Raw genomic sequence first — 17,444 nt, 5'->3', positions numbered from 1 at the left:
TGTGTGTGTGTGTGTATGTATATATTAATTATATAAATATTTTTTTTCTTTTTTCTTTTAAATTCAGACCAAAGACACACATGTAAACAGCGTACTTTTCAGCAAAGCTGCGCACAACAAGACTTCATCTAGTTCACACTTCATCTAATTTTAGTGGAATTGATAGCGATCTTCATACAGCTGTACTGATCTTTAAAGAAGAGGTGAAGGAATGGTACAAAAGTTCAAGCCTCAGAGTCAACGAAATCTGTCGATCTGTACTCTGCGAGAGTGATGGAAATGACGACAAACTGATTAGAACAGTTTTAGTTACTGGGCAAAAGAGCAAATGGTCCATGAAGCACACTCACATGCGCACACAAACTCACGTGCACACTGTTGCTCGCACTAACACAGCCTGACACCTGCTCTGGTTACAGGATCTGTTTCCTATAAGCACCTTTTGGCTTGTTATCACAACAATCACAGCAGGAGTCAGGACCTGTTTTCTGGGCATTTGTGTTCGTGTGTTTATGGGGCTGCTTGTTGAACAACCTGAAGATTCAATCCAGAACTTGAATAACAAACTCGTAGATTAGTGTCTCTTCAGTTAACAGCACCTGCATGTTGTAGTTTCTGGTGTCAACAGAAAGACACATCTCCCAGACAGCAGGAATATATTTATATGTATGTATATTTCAGTTTAAGTAAAGATTTGGGAGGTTAAATGGTACCAATATGCAGGGCTGGACTGGGACAAAAAATCGGCCCGGGCATTTTGACCAGAGACCGGCCCACCAAAAATGTGATGTCATTAGGGGTAAAACCGCAAAGGATTCTGGGAACTCGTGGCAAGAGGTACTAGCGCATGCAGGCTTTCAATTGAACTCAGTCATGCTAGCTAGTACGCAGTACCAGTTATTCTAAGTGACTGCACAACTTAAACAAACTACAACTAAACTTGGTTTATATCTGACACAGACAGCAGGTCATAACTTCTTACCTGAAGTTCAGTTCCTCTGCCACTATGACCGGCGGCCGCCTCGGGTCTCTCCTCCTCTTGCCTCCCCTTTCCCTTATCCACCTTTTTTATTTTTGTTGTTGTGTCTTTACATAAGTCATGAATCATAAACCTGCAATGAGCTCGTGTCTTTTAAACTCGGCTTACTCAGATTAAAGGCTTTTGTGGAATTCTTTTCGCCTGCTGTTGATGCGTTTAATTCCAGCTGTATCTGTTTGCATCTTTTAAGTGATGGAAACCTCGGCCTTGTTGTAATAACACACCATTACATTATGTCCAAAGAATGGGCATTGATGTTCTGTGTAAGTAAAAATTAAGAAATAAATGTGTAACGAGATGAAAGTTTTCCATTCTTAAATGGAAGATTTGCCTTAAATTTTTTTTTTAATTAAAAAAAGGAGTTTTTTTTTTTTAAAGCTTAATTTCACTTGGAGCTTCACATTTGCTGAAATGATCCTTTAAATCAAATCTCTGTCGCAGGAAACCTTAAAACCTCCTTCCAAAGATACAAAAATAAATCTTTAAGCACCTAAAAATAAGAATTGGACAGATTCAATTAAATGTTAACGTGTGTGTGTGTGTGTGTGTGTGTGAGAGAGAGATTGTTATGCTTATTACTGTACATGAATCTACATAAGATTTTCATACGTTAGTGCATGAGATATGATGCAGTGTCAGATCACCCTGAACACCACGCTCTCTATCTGCTCATGTTTGAATGCAGATCTGAACAGATGAAGCTTTGTGCTGTGCAGACAGAGAGGGCTGCAGGGGAAAACTGTATTAACGGCCTCATTACTGCCAGCAGAGAGGGGAACAGACACAATATGTCCGAGAGCAGCAGCGGCAGCAGCTCTGCCCTCTTTGTTTTTGTTCCGATTAGGCCTGAAAATAATCTCGCGACTGGGCAACATGTGAGTGTGCGTGCACATGTTCCTCCTTGCGCTCCAGGCTGCAGGCGTCCAATGGCAAGTTTATCGCAGCGAGAGTACCAAAAGTGATTGAAAAAAGCTTGCGGGTAAGGGGGAGAAAAATAATGAATGAGGACCGAGGGTGTGGACTGTTGTACCACATTCAGATTTCAGGTTTGCTTTCCAAGTAGCAACGCTTCAGGTTGAAAAACATCTGGCTCTGCTGCATTGTTCGATTCCGAAGCTGCCTGTCGGGTGAGCTCATAATTCTGATTGATGCTTGTAAAACGATTTGAGAGCCAAGTGAAAGTTATAAACATGACTTACACATAATTAGAGCAGCAAATTTGGTCATTTGAAGTCTATTCAATAAAAGCAAGTGTGGATCTGTTGGATGACAAATTACTGCCAGAGCCAAATGATTTATAGATGGTTTTTTTTTTGTTTTGTTTTTTAAACCATTAAAAGTCATTTTAAAAATACACAAGTTAATTTCACAAATCAAAATAGACGTGATTTGTATTCTACTATTCTTATTTCACTGTGATTAATTTTATTTCCTCCACTGTTTTGATTAGTGTTACGCTGCTGTCAGTTAAAGTAATGACTTCTTCTGCTGTTTTGTGTGTCGAGGGGAGGAGGGTAAATTGAAGAAGCTGCTTTCTTATCTGTGTATGAACAATGTGCAAACAGAGTAGGATAAGCGGCCTGCATGTGAAAACGCTCCCCTGCTGTGCAACGAGTTTGACGTCATTATTTTGCAATGTGAGTGAAACAGAAAATATGCTGAGACGGATTTAAAGGAATTTGCTCAACTGGTATTCGGAATGACAATGTGACAAAGATAATTGGCGCCGAAAGCTTCCCAGCAAGTGTTGCATCTGAACACAACACAGAGTACTGGTGAGTGTGCAAGGCTGACGAGTTGCATAAAATGACGTCTGCTTCAGTGGCGCCGACTTGACCACAACTTCCAGTTAAGTCACAACTACTGCAAGCAAACAAAGGAAAGTTGATGGCCTTGCAGGTATGAAAATACCTCAGTATGAAGGTTGGCTTTTCCAGGGACTGAGTATCTCTGAGTGGTATCTGCTGCTAAAGTACTATTTCCATCTTCAGCCTTTCAACCACAATTAGTATTGTCACATTCAGGGCTCTACATTGAGCGTGAGTCAGGCTGATGTTGCTCTCTGCCTCTTGTGTTCGTGTACCTTTTGCGTGTACCTGAGCATGTGACTGGCTGTGGTTTAGAGTGACAGTCTCACTTCTCTCGCAGAGGTTTCAGAATGCCAGATATGTGTTTTCTACTTGTTTTAATACCCAGATCTCACACCACGTCGCCCTCTTAGAGAGGAGAAACAGACTAAACCAAATCATCTGTTCCATCACAAACGCAACACAAACAGAAATCCTTTTGGAGCTACTCATACCACGTTTGCGTGAGTTCTTGATGATTAAAATAGCTGGTGACCCGCATCTCCCCCCTCTCAGCTTTGGTTGCAACTCTCGTAGGCCTTTTTAAAAGCAGCTTTTGGATGTGCCAATGAATTGGAGCAGAACAAAGAATGTTATCTCCGCGTTTTACATCATTTTATGGCAAGAATAGAAGTTGGAGCTGAAACTTGTGGGGATGTTTTCATTTCAGAAGCTTTAACAAACAGATTCATGTTTTGGCCTGAGGTGAGTGAGTGTGCTGTTTTGGGTTTTTCTTTTAGGTGTGTTTCAGCTTTCAAAATAGTATTTATGACTGCAGCACTGACGGATCATCATTGTCAGCTTGCTGGAGGTCACCTTGCTGTACATGTATGTGTACCTATATATTGTGGTTGCGAGTTTAGTGTGTCATTCTGAAGTGGCAGAAACTTGTGGTATGTTGGTTTGTGGTATGTTTAACCTTTGGCTTGTTTGCTTTAGTGTGCGTAGCCCAAGGTTAAAAGATGAGGCCCTGCCAGTAGGAGCTGAGAGGGTGGCGCAAACGGTATAATGTCCTTTAGTAGCCCTTTTAATGTGTTTTTCATGTTTGATCCAACTTTTCGGGATGAGCCGAGAGTCTGAGGAGGGCAGCGACTGGCTGATCGTACAGAATTTTCCACATGGCTTGATTGCATGAACTCGGTACCCTCTGCAGCCAGACTGTCTTCTCAAATATGTGTCTGTATCGAGCAGCGACTACAAACTACCTTTTTTCCTTTTTTATGCAGCATCTCAAACTGTATCAAAACATACAAAATGCAGCAATGCAAAGGCAAGTCTGAGCAGGTACTGTAGGCCGAAGACTTTCTTTTTAAATAAATGTATCAGATCAGGAGTCCTGCATGAGTAGGGTGCAAAGTCTAAGACCTGGGGTTAACCCTAAAAAGAGATGGAGCAAACAGGAAAGACTCCATTTACCTCCATTTACCAATCTGGGTCAATATCTAAGCCACTTCAAGTTTGCGCAGTAACTTTCAATGTCCAGAAATCAGGCTTCAGAAGAGGAAACTTCCTGTCTCACTCAAGTGAGGCAATTCCACACAAGAACTTGAGATAGTATTGAGTAAATTTGGTTGGCAAATTGTCCAATATGGCCCTCTCTCTTAAGACGAGACATTCCACTTGATGTATTTGTACTACTGGAACAACAATTCGCTCAGGACTCAGACGCCACATTGTAAAACACTTTGTAAGCATTTATAGAGTTCAGTAGGAGTGCTTTATGGTCTGAAATGGATGTGATGCATTTGTGTCAGTACTGTCATAAATGCATTGTGCTTTAACCTGAGCCATGATTGCAAACTTAGTCACGTAGTTTTACTGCCTAAATACATTCAAAGAATGACATAAGGGAAGGTAAAAAAAAAACAACATATACATATATAATAAATGTAAGTGGAAAATAATTGAATATGAGGTATCTGACAAGACTCTTTTCTTCTAGAAACGGCATTACTTGATTACCAGCATTGGTTTTGTTTGATTTGAGTCACTGAAGCACAAGATGAAATAAATCTGTCAGACCAGATTTATCTTTTACTGCAGGTCAAAGTGAACACATTTTCTGCAGTAAATCGTTGTGGGAACGATTTGAGGAATGAAGGAAAGAGAAGGTAGGAAGAAGAAAAATACTGGAAATTTTTTAAAGTTTTACTTGAGTAGATTCACCTGACCTCTAACCTCCGGTATGCACATGCACGTGCAGGTGGGTGCGTGTGTTTGCGTGCACGTTTGTGAATATGAGCGAGGGGTCAGTGAGTACATCGGAAGGCTGCAATGCCCTGGTGAAGCGCTGTGACTCCCATTGTTTTCTGTACTGAAATAGTCTGCTGGGACCTTCAGCAACAATGGCCCTGGACAATCAAAGAGTGGCACACTACACACACACACAAAGACAAAAGAACACACATTCACACATCAAGGAGCTAGTTGAAGTTTGCTCTCTCAGTTGGTTTGATTGAGTGGAAGCAGTCTGCTGTCTGCTGGCTCATCAGTAATGAGACTTTGAGTGACTGACAGTCGGGGTTAATGAGTTTAAACCTCAGAGACGAGCAGGGAGACGCACTGATGGGACATAACACTCGATGAGATAAGATAATGGTGCTTCTGTGCTCTGCTTTTCCTGTTAATTGTATGCTATCTTGTCCTTAATGTGTGTTTGCATGTTGGATTTTCTAGTTTGTGCGTTTTGTGGACTCCAGATTTTGGCTGCAGGGAAAAGTTTAATTTTGTAATGCGAACCACTGAAAACGCTCTTGCTTTATGTTTAAGTAAAAGAGATGATTTGGTCCTGTTTTTGTTTATTAAAAAAAAATGTTTTTAAAAATCTTGTCTGTTAAAAGGAGGGGATTTGTCTCTGGAGCATAAACAGATATAAGGAATTAACATTATGGTCATTTAACAGAAGTGCAAATTAAATCAGAAATACTATAAATTTATGTTATAAACTTTCTAGAATTTGTTTTAGTTAAGTTACAAAAAATAAAATAATTTATGATTATTTACTTTTGGCAGTTTTTGCTCTCCATAGAATTTACCCTTTTCATTTCTACTTTGATTTTGGATATATATTTTCAGAACATTTATTTACATAAATTGATAAATGTACATCATAGCGATCTTATGTTAATGCACAAGCATTTGTCTTGTAGTCTCCAGTGGGAAGGTCATGAACACATTCAGCACCTGTTGAGTATTATCATAACTTAGTTTTTCTGAAGTATCCCTTCATTGCAGCACAACAAAAGCCACTTTTGGCAGTACACTTAATCACAAAGGGTCATGACGGTGAGCAACTCCACATCTTTGATTTGGCAGATATTTATTTTTTTTTATTATTATTATTTTTAAATAATTTTTTTTACCCTGGATGCCCTTCCTGAGGCAAAGGGATATGTGTCATCAAGCCAGGGCTCATGGAAATGTGAAAACCACTCAATACACATGCAAAGGTAGCAAGTGTTTTTCACCAAGAGTCATCTAAAGTATCTTAAATAAAGTGTAAGCTGAATATTGGAAACCAGTAATATATTGAAATCTACAAGAGTCAGTAAAAACACTTTAAGCCCCACAGTGTCCTAAAACAGCAGTGATCCCACCCCCATCAGAGTTCCTTCACCGAGACTGTAAATCTGATCCAAGTGGTGATAAAATGTCCTCTTGTATGTACTTTCCGCTGTATGGAATAATGTAAACGCGTCCAGAACACACATGACTGCCATTTTTCCTGGCATTTAGCTGCTGTGTTGTGTAAAGCATCGGTATGCACAATGGTTGAATGGTTCAATGTACACTTTCTATATGGGCATGCAGGACGTTTTCTGTTGTTCGACCTTGTCATAGCAAGAAAACACTTCTTTAGTCGCCTCACTTGGTTCAGTATTTCATCAGGTGTTTAATTTGGCACTTTATTCTCTTATCTCAGTGGGTTGTAAGTCTCCGCTTCAGAAGAGATCTTTTACGGTGTGAAGGCATCTGGCTTCTTTACCTTTTAACCTTGGTGCCAAAATATTTGTTTCTTCTGCACTGTTACATTTTCTTTCTGGCCCTGCATGTTGCAGTTCTGCCACAGATGTGATCAAGTCTGATAAACCACATCGTGTCACCACTGACAGAGGGCATGTGAAGTTCAGCAGAGCTTCACCTCACCTGTTGTGGTTTGTAAAGTTATCTTTTCCGTAGAGGCTGCTCACAGATCTGAGGGTAAAAAAGCTTTTTGTTCACAGCACTTTTTTTTTTTTTTTAACTTAACCTGTTTTTGGCTCTTGTTAAAGAACAAAATGCTCAGTTTAAATCTGTATGAGAAAGGTCCCACTTAATTGTATCGGAACTTTTATTTTAGTTTTTTCTTTTCTGCATTTTAGGATGGAGATTGTAAAAATGTTTCTGTCTTGTTACTCAAGAAATTTTAAAGTGAATTTTGTTACTTAAAAAAATGAATTAAATGCTGTTTTACCTGAGAATTGATATCCCAGAGCCAAGCTAATACACTTTTATGAACTTAAGGTGCAGATACCTGCTTTTTAATGCCCAAATAAAGTACTACACCACCAGAACTGGAGCCAAGACTTTATAGATGGGTATTTATACAATAAACTACAATAAACTAGCAAAAGAGAGTATAACTTTTAAGCCTTAAAAACATTTTAACGAATAAATTAGAAAAACAAAAAAGTCCTCCAAGTAATTCTAAACAGCTATACAGATGAAAACTGATTTTTGTAACAGACTCTAAATAATATGAAAGTCTATGACAATTGTCTCTTTTGGAGTAATCCCCAGGTGGTTGAGTGAGAAACTGCAGTAACTGCAAAAAACCCCAAACTATGCTGTATTCTGCTGTGTATCCATATTGGTCACTGTCTTATTTATAGTCACACCTGTTGCATAGTCATGCTGTCCCTGTCCAGGTATTTCAGCAGAGGTGATTCAGTGGATTTAAATGGAGCATGATGAGTCTGCTATTATGATGTTACCACAGTTTTATTATTCCATCCGGCAGCATTCTTCTGTCAGTTTCTTCCCCTGCTGCTGTTGCTTTGCAGCTTTTTCATATAAATCTGAACCCTGTTGCGCAACCTTACCAGTCCCATGTTGTGCAGACGGTATCCAGTGACTAAGAGTTGAATTTGAGCATACGAGGGAGCCCAGATAAAGCCAAACTCCACGTGTGATGTCCTAATATGGATTGTTGTGCTGATGTCTTGGATCAGCGATTAAACTAGGACTGTTTGCCTATTTGAGCTTTCACGTCCAAATCTGATGCATTTCTTTTTCAGAGCCTGGAGCCAAAAAAAAAGAAACCATATCCATGGAAAATTACCCAGAGTTCTGCTTGCTGACATAATTTGGCCCGCTCTTGTGTAGGCTTTGTTGGCGGCATTTTTGCTATAGCTTGACCGCCATGAAAAGATTTTCAGATTGCAATTTGATTGTTGAAGTAAACGCTTTTATCTTGGAACCTCGGTGCTGTGAGCAAAAGCTCTCTCCCTCAAACAACAAATGCATTAACCAGAGGAAATTAAAATAATCACCTGCCTACACGTCTTTAACCAGGTTTCCAATTTAAATTTTATTTTTAAAGACCAATTTACATCTATTAAAACCCATTTCCCTCGCATGGAACACAGACTCCAAGCGCGCTGTATAATCCTCCTGTTGGCAAAGTTCAAATTGAATTTTGCTCAATAGGTTTCACTAAATCCAAATATGAATGAGAAAGTTGACCAAAAATATGCATGAAAGTGGGCACGGGAGGTGAATGAGTTACCAGTGGGATGGTTATTTTTAAGATATTGTAATTGTTCTTTTAACATCAAGAGGAAAAGGTTGAGAAAAGCCAGTCTTTAGTTGGTTAGGGACTGAATTTTAGTGAGTATTCAAATCAGAAGCCAGGATGAACATCTTTTATAACAAGTTTAATGCATTTTTTTTCCACATTTCACTTTTTTCTCATAAAAGGATCTTTTGATCATTTTTGAAGTGTGCTGTTTCAGCGAGTACATATGTGTGTTTTTCATAGATATACAGTGTTTGTGTTAGTGACCTGGTGACTGATCTCTTCATGCAGGAAGTGAAGGAAATGGTGTCGCGTCATAAGAAGTTATTGTTTTCTTATCTCTAAATACATCTTTTTTGTGTTCCTTCTGTAGTTCTGCCTTGCAGTGTCTTTACTCGTTATACAAGTTATTTCTTTCCATTACACGGAAACTGTTTCTGCAACTTAAACCAGCCTGACTGCCAACTGCTGAACTGAACTGGCTTTCTGCATCTCAAACAGGGACGTCCCCTTCTGTACTGACAGACACTGATAGGCTTTGAAGCGATACCAAAAGCAGGAGCTGCTGAGGTGTATGTTTCTGTGTATGATGATCAATAACTGGTGTCAAGCTCACACAAAGTGAAATTCAGGTTCAATCGTAGTCCTTTAAGAAGCAAGTCAAGCAATTTTTGAATACTGAATATGTTTGCGTAACTTTATCAAAAAAGTGAATTCATGTGTGTTGGGTTGCAAAAACAAAGGCAGCGCAATAACATTTCTGCAGCTCTATTTGTTGTATCATTGATGTGAATTTCTGATATTGCTGATATTTCTACATGGCCCAGTTTGTTTCTGATGTGGAAATATGTAAGTCCTAATTTTTCAGGGGGAAAAAAAAGAGCAATTATTGTACCTCAGGGCTGCAGAAAAGCTTTATAAACCAACCACTTCTTTGTATTTATACTGAATGATGCATTGTATTCGAACTTGTGAGCGAACCCCCTTTGAAACGGGCACATTTGGTGCTTGTCGAATCACATGGGGATTTATGAGATTGGTTTCTTTATGCTGTGGTGTGCCCGCAGCAAGGTCGAGTAGGAAATTTTAAAGACCCCAGACAGTGAGTGCGTTCATGGAAGATTAACTGCTGAACGATACAGAAGAACCTGAAATATAATTATTAACGAAGACCGACTGTCTCATTAAGCCAACCGACTTCCAGAGTAACCGTATGATTATGTGTCATTGTTCATGTTTAAATGACCATTTGTCTGTTTTGTGGCGCAGGAGCAGCTCAGAGAGACGTAAGGAGAAGTCTCGCGATGCAGCGCGCTGCAGGCGCAGCAAAGAGACGGAGGTGTTCTACGAGCTGGCCCACCAGCTGCCTTTATCCCACAGCGTCAGCGCTCACCTGGACAAGGCATCCATTATGAGGCTCGCTATCAGCTTCCTCCGTACACGCAAGCTGCTCGCCATAAGTACGAACACTACACCACAGGCAGATACACACAGACTCACACAAATATGCACATGGGTGACAAACTAAAGGGAGAAATTGAGACTCCTGACTTGGTTTCAGTTATGAACATAGTCATAGGCAAATGCATGTCCATAGCATGTCTTTTATCCTCCTCTCACCCCAACCGGTCGCTGCAGATGGCCCCGGCCCTCCCTGAACCTGGTTCTGCTGGAGGTTTCTTCCTGTTAAAAGCAAGTTTTTCCTTCCCACTGTCGCCAAAGTGCTTGCTCATTGTTGGAATTTTCTCTGTATGTATTATTGTAGGGTCTACCTTACAATATAAAGCACCTTGAGGCAACTTTTGTTGCCACCAATGCTGTGATTGGTCTTTGCTGTCAAATATGTACGATTTTGGTCCTCCAGACAGGACTCCCTACCTCTAGGAGAACAGAATGAACTTGGGAGAATTGGCCATCCCTTCAGTAGAGTTCTTAGTGTGTCAATACCAAGGTGCTCTGAAGATGTGCTGTTCTTACAGCACATCAGCTCTTTACCAAGCCCATATGTATTTTTTTTCCTTTAATTTGTCACACACCTCTAAATGCAAATCGGTTCAAGCTTCCGTGCAGTGAATCTTAATTCGTTACACAAAGGAGAAAAAATTCAAACGGCACACCACCTCCCTCCAGCAGCTTCTTTGACGTGTGATCACAGATTTGCGTCGGCACGTTCGTGTGTGTGTCTGTTGCTATGTCGAGTTGTCCAGTAAAGCAGGAAAGTATTTGCTGGCGTCTTTCTTTGCACTTCTCCTCCTTCCTCTCGTCTTAGTTAAAATTAGAAGCCGAGGAAGCTTAACAAAGAATCAGACCTATTGTTCTGGAATTCCTCCACTGTGTCCGTGTCTCGAAATGAGATCAGAGAACCACAAAATTTAACAACCAACGTCAATTGTCAGCACTGCAGCTTGTTTAAAAAAATGTTTATTTTTCCTTAATAGAGCTAGAAAACTTGAGTTCACACAGGGGAGGAGGCGGTAAAGTGAGGTTTTAACCTTTGACACCTGTATGGTAAACTTCCCCACGATATCTTTAAAGTCAAAGCTGTTTGTGTATAGATGAGCAATATTCATGTTGTCGCTGATTTAAATGACTGTCTTTGTTTTTGGTTTTTGTTTTATTGACTGTGTCATTATAACACACGGAGGGAAAAAAATGTTGGCATGTAATTTAAATAATTCCCATCATTCACACTTTGTGAGCTGACCTGATTTATAATTTCTTTAAAACCATTTTTATAGCAATTAATAAAAGCTTTCAGCTCTACGACACCATAGTAATAAAACACAGGAAAGCACTGTGATTAATGCCATAGCTTAGACTTATCTGTAAATCTTTAGACTGCCATTAGTCTATTCTTATGTAACTTTTGATTTTTCTATTTATTGCTCTTTATTTATGATTGACTACTTTCATTGTTCGCAGAGGAAATAGCCATGCATTCAACCAGTGCTTCCTTAAACAACAATGATCACTACTTCCCATTTCTTCTTTGTAGACTATCATTAATCAGAGCATTTATGTGTCGTTTCTTTATTCATTTAGCATCTCAAGTAGGATTTTAGCGCACAAATTACACAAATGAAATCGATGCTTGATAAAGATGTGGAATATGGGCTGCGTTTCCACTAAAAAAAGAACAATTAATCAGGGTGTTTTACAAAGATTTAAAAAAAAAAAAAGCAATCCAGCAGCACATTCGTTGCGCGTTTGCCTGAGGTTAAAGGGTTAGTTAACCACAAAAAGAGATAAAAATGCAAATGGTTTCAGTTTCAAATTCCAAGATTTTGAGATATCCACCTGTAAAACATCTGCCTCTATCCAAACACAATGGTAGCTACTGAAACTTTCTCAAAGCACTCAAAAGCAGGGTTCAAAAGTCATTTGGGTGATACAACCAATTTAGGGTAATTAACATTTCCTGAAATTCCAGTAGCAGTTGTCAGACGTGCTCGCATAGATAAAGAAGTGTTAAAGGGGGGGAGTATGTATGAGATGTATGTAAAGGAGAGGTTAACAAGTGCGAACGAGAGGAGGAGGAGGAGGCGTGCACGGGGAGGAGCTGTAAAGGTAATGAGGGTAGGAAAGCAGCGGGTGAGAGGGGAGGAGAGCACAAGGAGATCCGTGAGATGCAGCTGCAGATACAGCATTATCAGGCCGGTCTGATTGCTCCGTGATGGAAGGAGAGATTGCGGAGGAAACGAAGAGCTCTGCCCATCGTTCGGCTGGTGCTGGCATTACCCCTGCTAGCCATAACAGCCGACTGCCTTGGCGCCAAACATGCTGGAATGCACCCTCACAAACACACAAACATACTGTATATGCACCCAAGAGCTGCTGTAGGGAACACCTCCCTTAAGTAACTTACGCTCAGTTGGGACCTGATGAACTTTGATGTACTGATTAGGAGATACTCAAAGGATTCAGCTGTATTTTTGTCTTGACTTTGACTTAACTTGGATCAAAATACTGTGAAACATATGCGTTCCTAATTGCAGAGGTCCCAGCTGTGTTTGAAGTAGAGTCCTACATTTTGGGAAATATACTGATTTACTGCCCTTTGATCAGGCGGCCAAATATTTTGTTTTCATCTGTACGCCATTTGTTCTCTGGCAAATTGCAAGTTCCCTCAATTGAGTTCATAATATATTACTTTTTTTTTTTTTAAAACGTAAATTATTATGCTCAGCATTCCAGCAACCCTAACGATTGGATAAGGAGTAGAATAAAAAGCAGATTGACCAAAATAAGGGGAAAAATATCGAAATTTCCAAACAACTATTATAACAGATGTTTTCAGTAGAGTGCTTTTATATTAAGTTACTGCTTTAGTAACATGTGCATAAATGACAGACAACTCTCCAACTGCATATGGATTTTCTTTTCTTTTTTTTTTCTTTTTTTTTTCTATTCTTGGTTGCGTTCATTACTGAATATTTCTCATCTTTTCAGAACACAATTTGTGTGTCATGCATTTGTTTTGTTTTTTTTAATGGTACTTATCGAAATTGTGCCTTACTTTTAGATTTATGTCTAAATATTTGGTACTGGTTCCCTTCAGGCATTTACTGACCTAACAAAACTATTCTGACAGTTTAGGCTCTATCAACAAGAAAGAAAGAAAATATTTGTTTTTGTTCAGTTTCACGTTTTCTTCTCCTCGTTTTAAAATCAAATCCTAACCCCAAAAATAATGCTCATTTGAGCCTCAGTCCCTGAAGCCCACATCGGGTAGGTGACATTGTCAAGGTTTTCTCTTGTGGCGTCCTAATGTGTAGCACACCCTGAATACTATCTCTTTTGTTTGGCATGTGAAAGCATGCACCAGATATTCTGTCTTTACAAACGTGATGAACAGGAAAATGGTGGAAAAAGAATTCCCACTATGACAGTCACATAATGTTCTGAGTTCATATTATGAGAAACTCATTTTGCCTCACTGCTCTGTCCCTTCATTCTGTCCAGTAAGACCGGACAAATGTCAGAAAATAGAGGGGAAATGATTCTCTTAGCAGCAGCTGTCCCTATCAAACGCTCTGTTCTGCTCCCCATTATTCTGAAACGAGGGCAGTTACGCAACCAAAGAACAGCACAGAGAAGAAAAGTGCAACTCAGTCCAAATGACTGGTAATCACAGCTTAGTATTTAGGCCAAAGGTGGCGCTGGTCTTTGGATAGAGCCTTGAGAGTCTCCCCAGCTCCCTGGGGCCCATGTGAAAGCTCCGGGTCCTCTAGGGGCTAATGCTATCTGGGCCCAGCTCCAAACTCGAGCCCCAGGCCTTGTTGGAAGCCTTGAGAGTTGCTCTCTCTTATCTCAGGGAAACACACTAGAGGAATTGCAAGCTTCCCACCCTCCACCCCCATCAACTACTGGGCTTTGTTCAGCGTGAAGCCAGCGTCTGCAAACACATACGCCTCTTGAGTTGGGGCCAGCTCGAGGCTAGAGGTGTTTTTTTCTATCAATTAGCTGAAACAAGACACTGTGGACAGACTGGAGTCACTGTGTGTAAATGTTTGGATACTGCGCTGAGTGTATTTGAGCATAATTGCAAGCTATGTCCTAAAAGCGGGCACCGCTTGAGCAGTTTGCCTGCAGTTTGTCAGGGTCGAGGATCAGGGGTGGCCGGAGATGCAGGAAGAAGCTACAGTGGTTTGTTTTGTCCCCGAGCCAAAGCTTCAAGAGGGAAAACAAGCCTGATGCGTGCACACAAACACACACAGATTCACAATGATATCCATTTATAATCAGCACTGAATGAGAAACAATTTGTAAGCGTCTCCTGTTTGCTGCCTCTCCCTCCAGGCTGCAGCAGCAGCAGCAGCGACGGTGAGGACAACGGACAGATGGACAGCCTGTACCTGAAGTCTCTGGAGGGCTTCATCACCGTAGTAACATCAGATGGTGACATGGTCTTCCTGTCCGAGAACATCAACAAATTCATGGGACTCACGCAGGTACACAGCCATTAAAGAACACTTAAATAAACAGACATGTGCAGACACTTCTAAATGTGATCAGTTCCTGTTTATTTGCACGCAGTCATAGTTGATGCTATTTTTTGTTTTTGCGGGGGGGCGTCCACAGACACAGAATAAAGTGCTATATAAATACAGGTGAATTTGGCTTGTAGTTTAAAGTGCTTTGAGAGGTCATAAACGTCACCAACGTCTAACATCTTTGCAAGTGACATGTGGATAGATTTTTTAAAAATTTTCTTTAACTTCTCAAGAAGATTGGAAGAAAGACATTAACCCAGTCAGACAGGACGCAGATGTGGATGTTAACGGGTAATCAGGAGAGAGAGAGGGGTGTGTTTATGTGAAATGCCTGTCATGCCAGCAGTGTGTGTTCAGTCAAGACGGTGAGCTTCAACTATAAACACATTGTGCATTTTCTTTCCCCACCCTCTCTGGCACCAACTTAAACAGCAAATCGTAAAGGAGAAGTTTACTGTAAACGCTGAAACAAAAGCTCTGCTTTGCAACCCTGCGCTGCCCTCAGCTTTCTGATTTCAGGCTTTCCTTGTGACCCATTTGCCTGAACTTTATGTCCCTTAAGTGGATTTTCTGGAAGAAAATCATATGTGGTAGAAGATTTGTCCAAAAACTTAGTGGTCTTTCTTCACTCCTTACACCGTTGCTGTGGAACAGAAGGGGAACACATTTCACTTCTGGTTGGACACTTGTCTTTGATGTCCAAATTTTATTCTTTTAGTGTGTTCATTACATATTTTATATTATATGGGGCAAATATAAACTGCATAGAAAGTGCAGCTTGACTGGTTATCGGAGGATTACAATCACAAGCTGCTAAAGTTTTGTTTGTTTAGTGTTGAAGCATTCTGTGTTTCTGGAGGTGACACACTTTTGTGCACTTGTTCATTCATGGTGGCTGCCATTACTCACGCTCACTACCCCCTCTTCATCTATTTATCCCAAACAAAACTACTGATGCTGGTGCCAGAAAAAGAAATATGCAGCCTGTCTAACTGATGGAACAACTACTATAACATGTAGAGAAAACTGTAACAGAAAGGCAATTGTATATCTTTATTTAACATTCCTTATTTCAGGATTTTTATTTCTTTGTTTGCTTTTTGTTTTTCAGGTGGAGCTTACTGGTCACAGCATCTTTGACTTCACCCACCCATGCGACCATGAGGAGATCAGAGAAAACCTCAGTCTGAAGACGACTGGTTAGTACACAGTCTCATACGCATTATCTTCTATCCACCTATGACAACTGTTACATTCACCTGATTATGGTTTACTGATTTAAAAAAAAAAAAATGCAGTCATTCTGACATGACAAATGATCGTTTCATTCTCCTCCTTATCAGAAAATGCCCCCTGAAATAAAGTAGAGGAATGTCTGTGGAGTCTTATCTACTCAATAAAAGAATAAATTTGCTCAGCAATTCACAAGCTAAGCTGCCCATTAGATAATAGGATATCCTGTGTACAAAGTTGATGTTTTGTCCCACCCACGTCACCATGAGGAGATCATAGAATGTATGTAACAGAAAACAAATTAAGCAACTCACTGGAGAGCATTAATACCACGCAAATTAAGAAATAATTAAAAAAAACAAATACACTTAACTATTTGTATTGTGAGCATCTTTTAAGTCTTCGAAGAAGACAAGATTCCTAAGCTTTGATTCAGACTGGAAACATTTAAAGGTCACCTGTAATACTCATTACCAGCTTCATATTGTTAGTAAAGGAACAATTCGCCTTTCAGTTCATTCTGTCTGAAATCAGCTCCTCCTCATTTATGGTCACCCTCCGTATTGAGTCGGCTTTCATGACCATATTGGGAAATCTAATCACAATGACATCATACAGTAACAAGAGCAAAAGAAACTGTGTTAAACTGTGTATTATCTAAGCCCGAGAGTGTGCCTCATATTAATTGCCTGTACATACTCTGACTTCCTTATTTGAAATCGTGGCAGTGGTTCATTAGGTCCACTCACAGCATTTTGAGATTATGTAAGTGTGAAGTCATGCAGCCATGCTGGATAACTGGAGGCATAATTTAAGTAAACTTCCCCCAATCATGTGAGTTTGTATTTTAATTCTAGTTTCTGATTTCAAATAATTTTTTTTTAATGTAGTGCCAAATCACAACAACAGTCGCCTCAATTATAAAAGACAATAAACTAATCTTGTGTTAGTTTGCTGCTTTCTGGACATTTCTGTGGACAAGTAACACCGGTGTGACTTCTTTACTTCAGTATGTGTAGTCGCACTGGTGTTACGTATCTGCAGCGTGACTCCAGTGAAATAAAATGTCATCAGCTGATGTTAACGCAAACAAACTCTGAGGCAGGATTTTGTGATTTTTATTTTATTTATTTATTTTTTGTTGAGAATTCGAACTCTTTCCCCTGCATGTATATATAGAGTATAAGCACACACAGAGTGTTGATAACGCTTATCAGCACTGGCCGCAAAACTTGCAAGTAGAACAATACTTTATATTTTATAGGCCTGTTTCTATTTAAATCTTTCACTCAGTCACTCACATATTAACGTACGCAGTTGTTTTTGGCCTGAAGAGACGTTCGTCTGGTGTTTGTTTTGCTCAACCTTAGCTATACGGAGATAAAGACTTGTGAGTTTGGAGTTTGACACAAGAGACACTTAATTTCTTGGCTCTGAGGCATCGCTTCAAGGCTGAACTCTCACTTGTGATGTAACAGCTTGGCTTACTTTCCTGCTCCTGTCATGTGGGCCGAGGGATGTAATGACTGTGTTAACCTTGATTTTTTTTTTTTTTT

At 39.9% G+C, this 17,444-nt stretch overlaps 1 protein-coding gene across 1 annotated transcript in view; it reads left to right on the top strand.

Annotated features, from left to right (window-relative positions):
• Positions 1 to 17,444, top strand: part of epas1b (endothelial PAS domain protein 1b) — a 46,659-nt gene that overhangs the window by 12,155 nt on the left and 17,060 nt on the right. The window contains exons 2-4 of the mRNA XM_005741534.1: positions 9,932 to 10,122; positions 14,462 to 14,613; positions 15,767 to 15,854. Of these exons, the coding sequence (XP_005741591.1) occupies positions 9,932 to 10,122; positions 14,462 to 14,613; positions 15,767 to 15,854 (431 nt within the window). The remainder of the gene's footprint in view (positions 1 to 9,931; positions 10,123 to 14,461; positions 14,614 to 15,766; positions 15,855 to 17,444) is intronic.

Source organism: Pundamilia nyererei, unplaced genomic scaffold, assembly GCF_000239375.1.
Source record: "Pundamilia nyererei isolate P.nyererei 1_Seehausen unplaced genomic scaffold, PunNye1.0 scaffold00111, whole genome shotgun sequence".
In the NCBI taxonomy this organism is placed as follows: domain Eukaryota; kingdom Metazoa; phylum Chordata; class Actinopteri; order Cichliformes; family Cichlidae; genus Pundamilia; species Pundamilia nyererei.
Note: the sequence above shows the minus strand (reverse complement) of the source record. Positions and strands in the feature narration are given on the sequence as shown.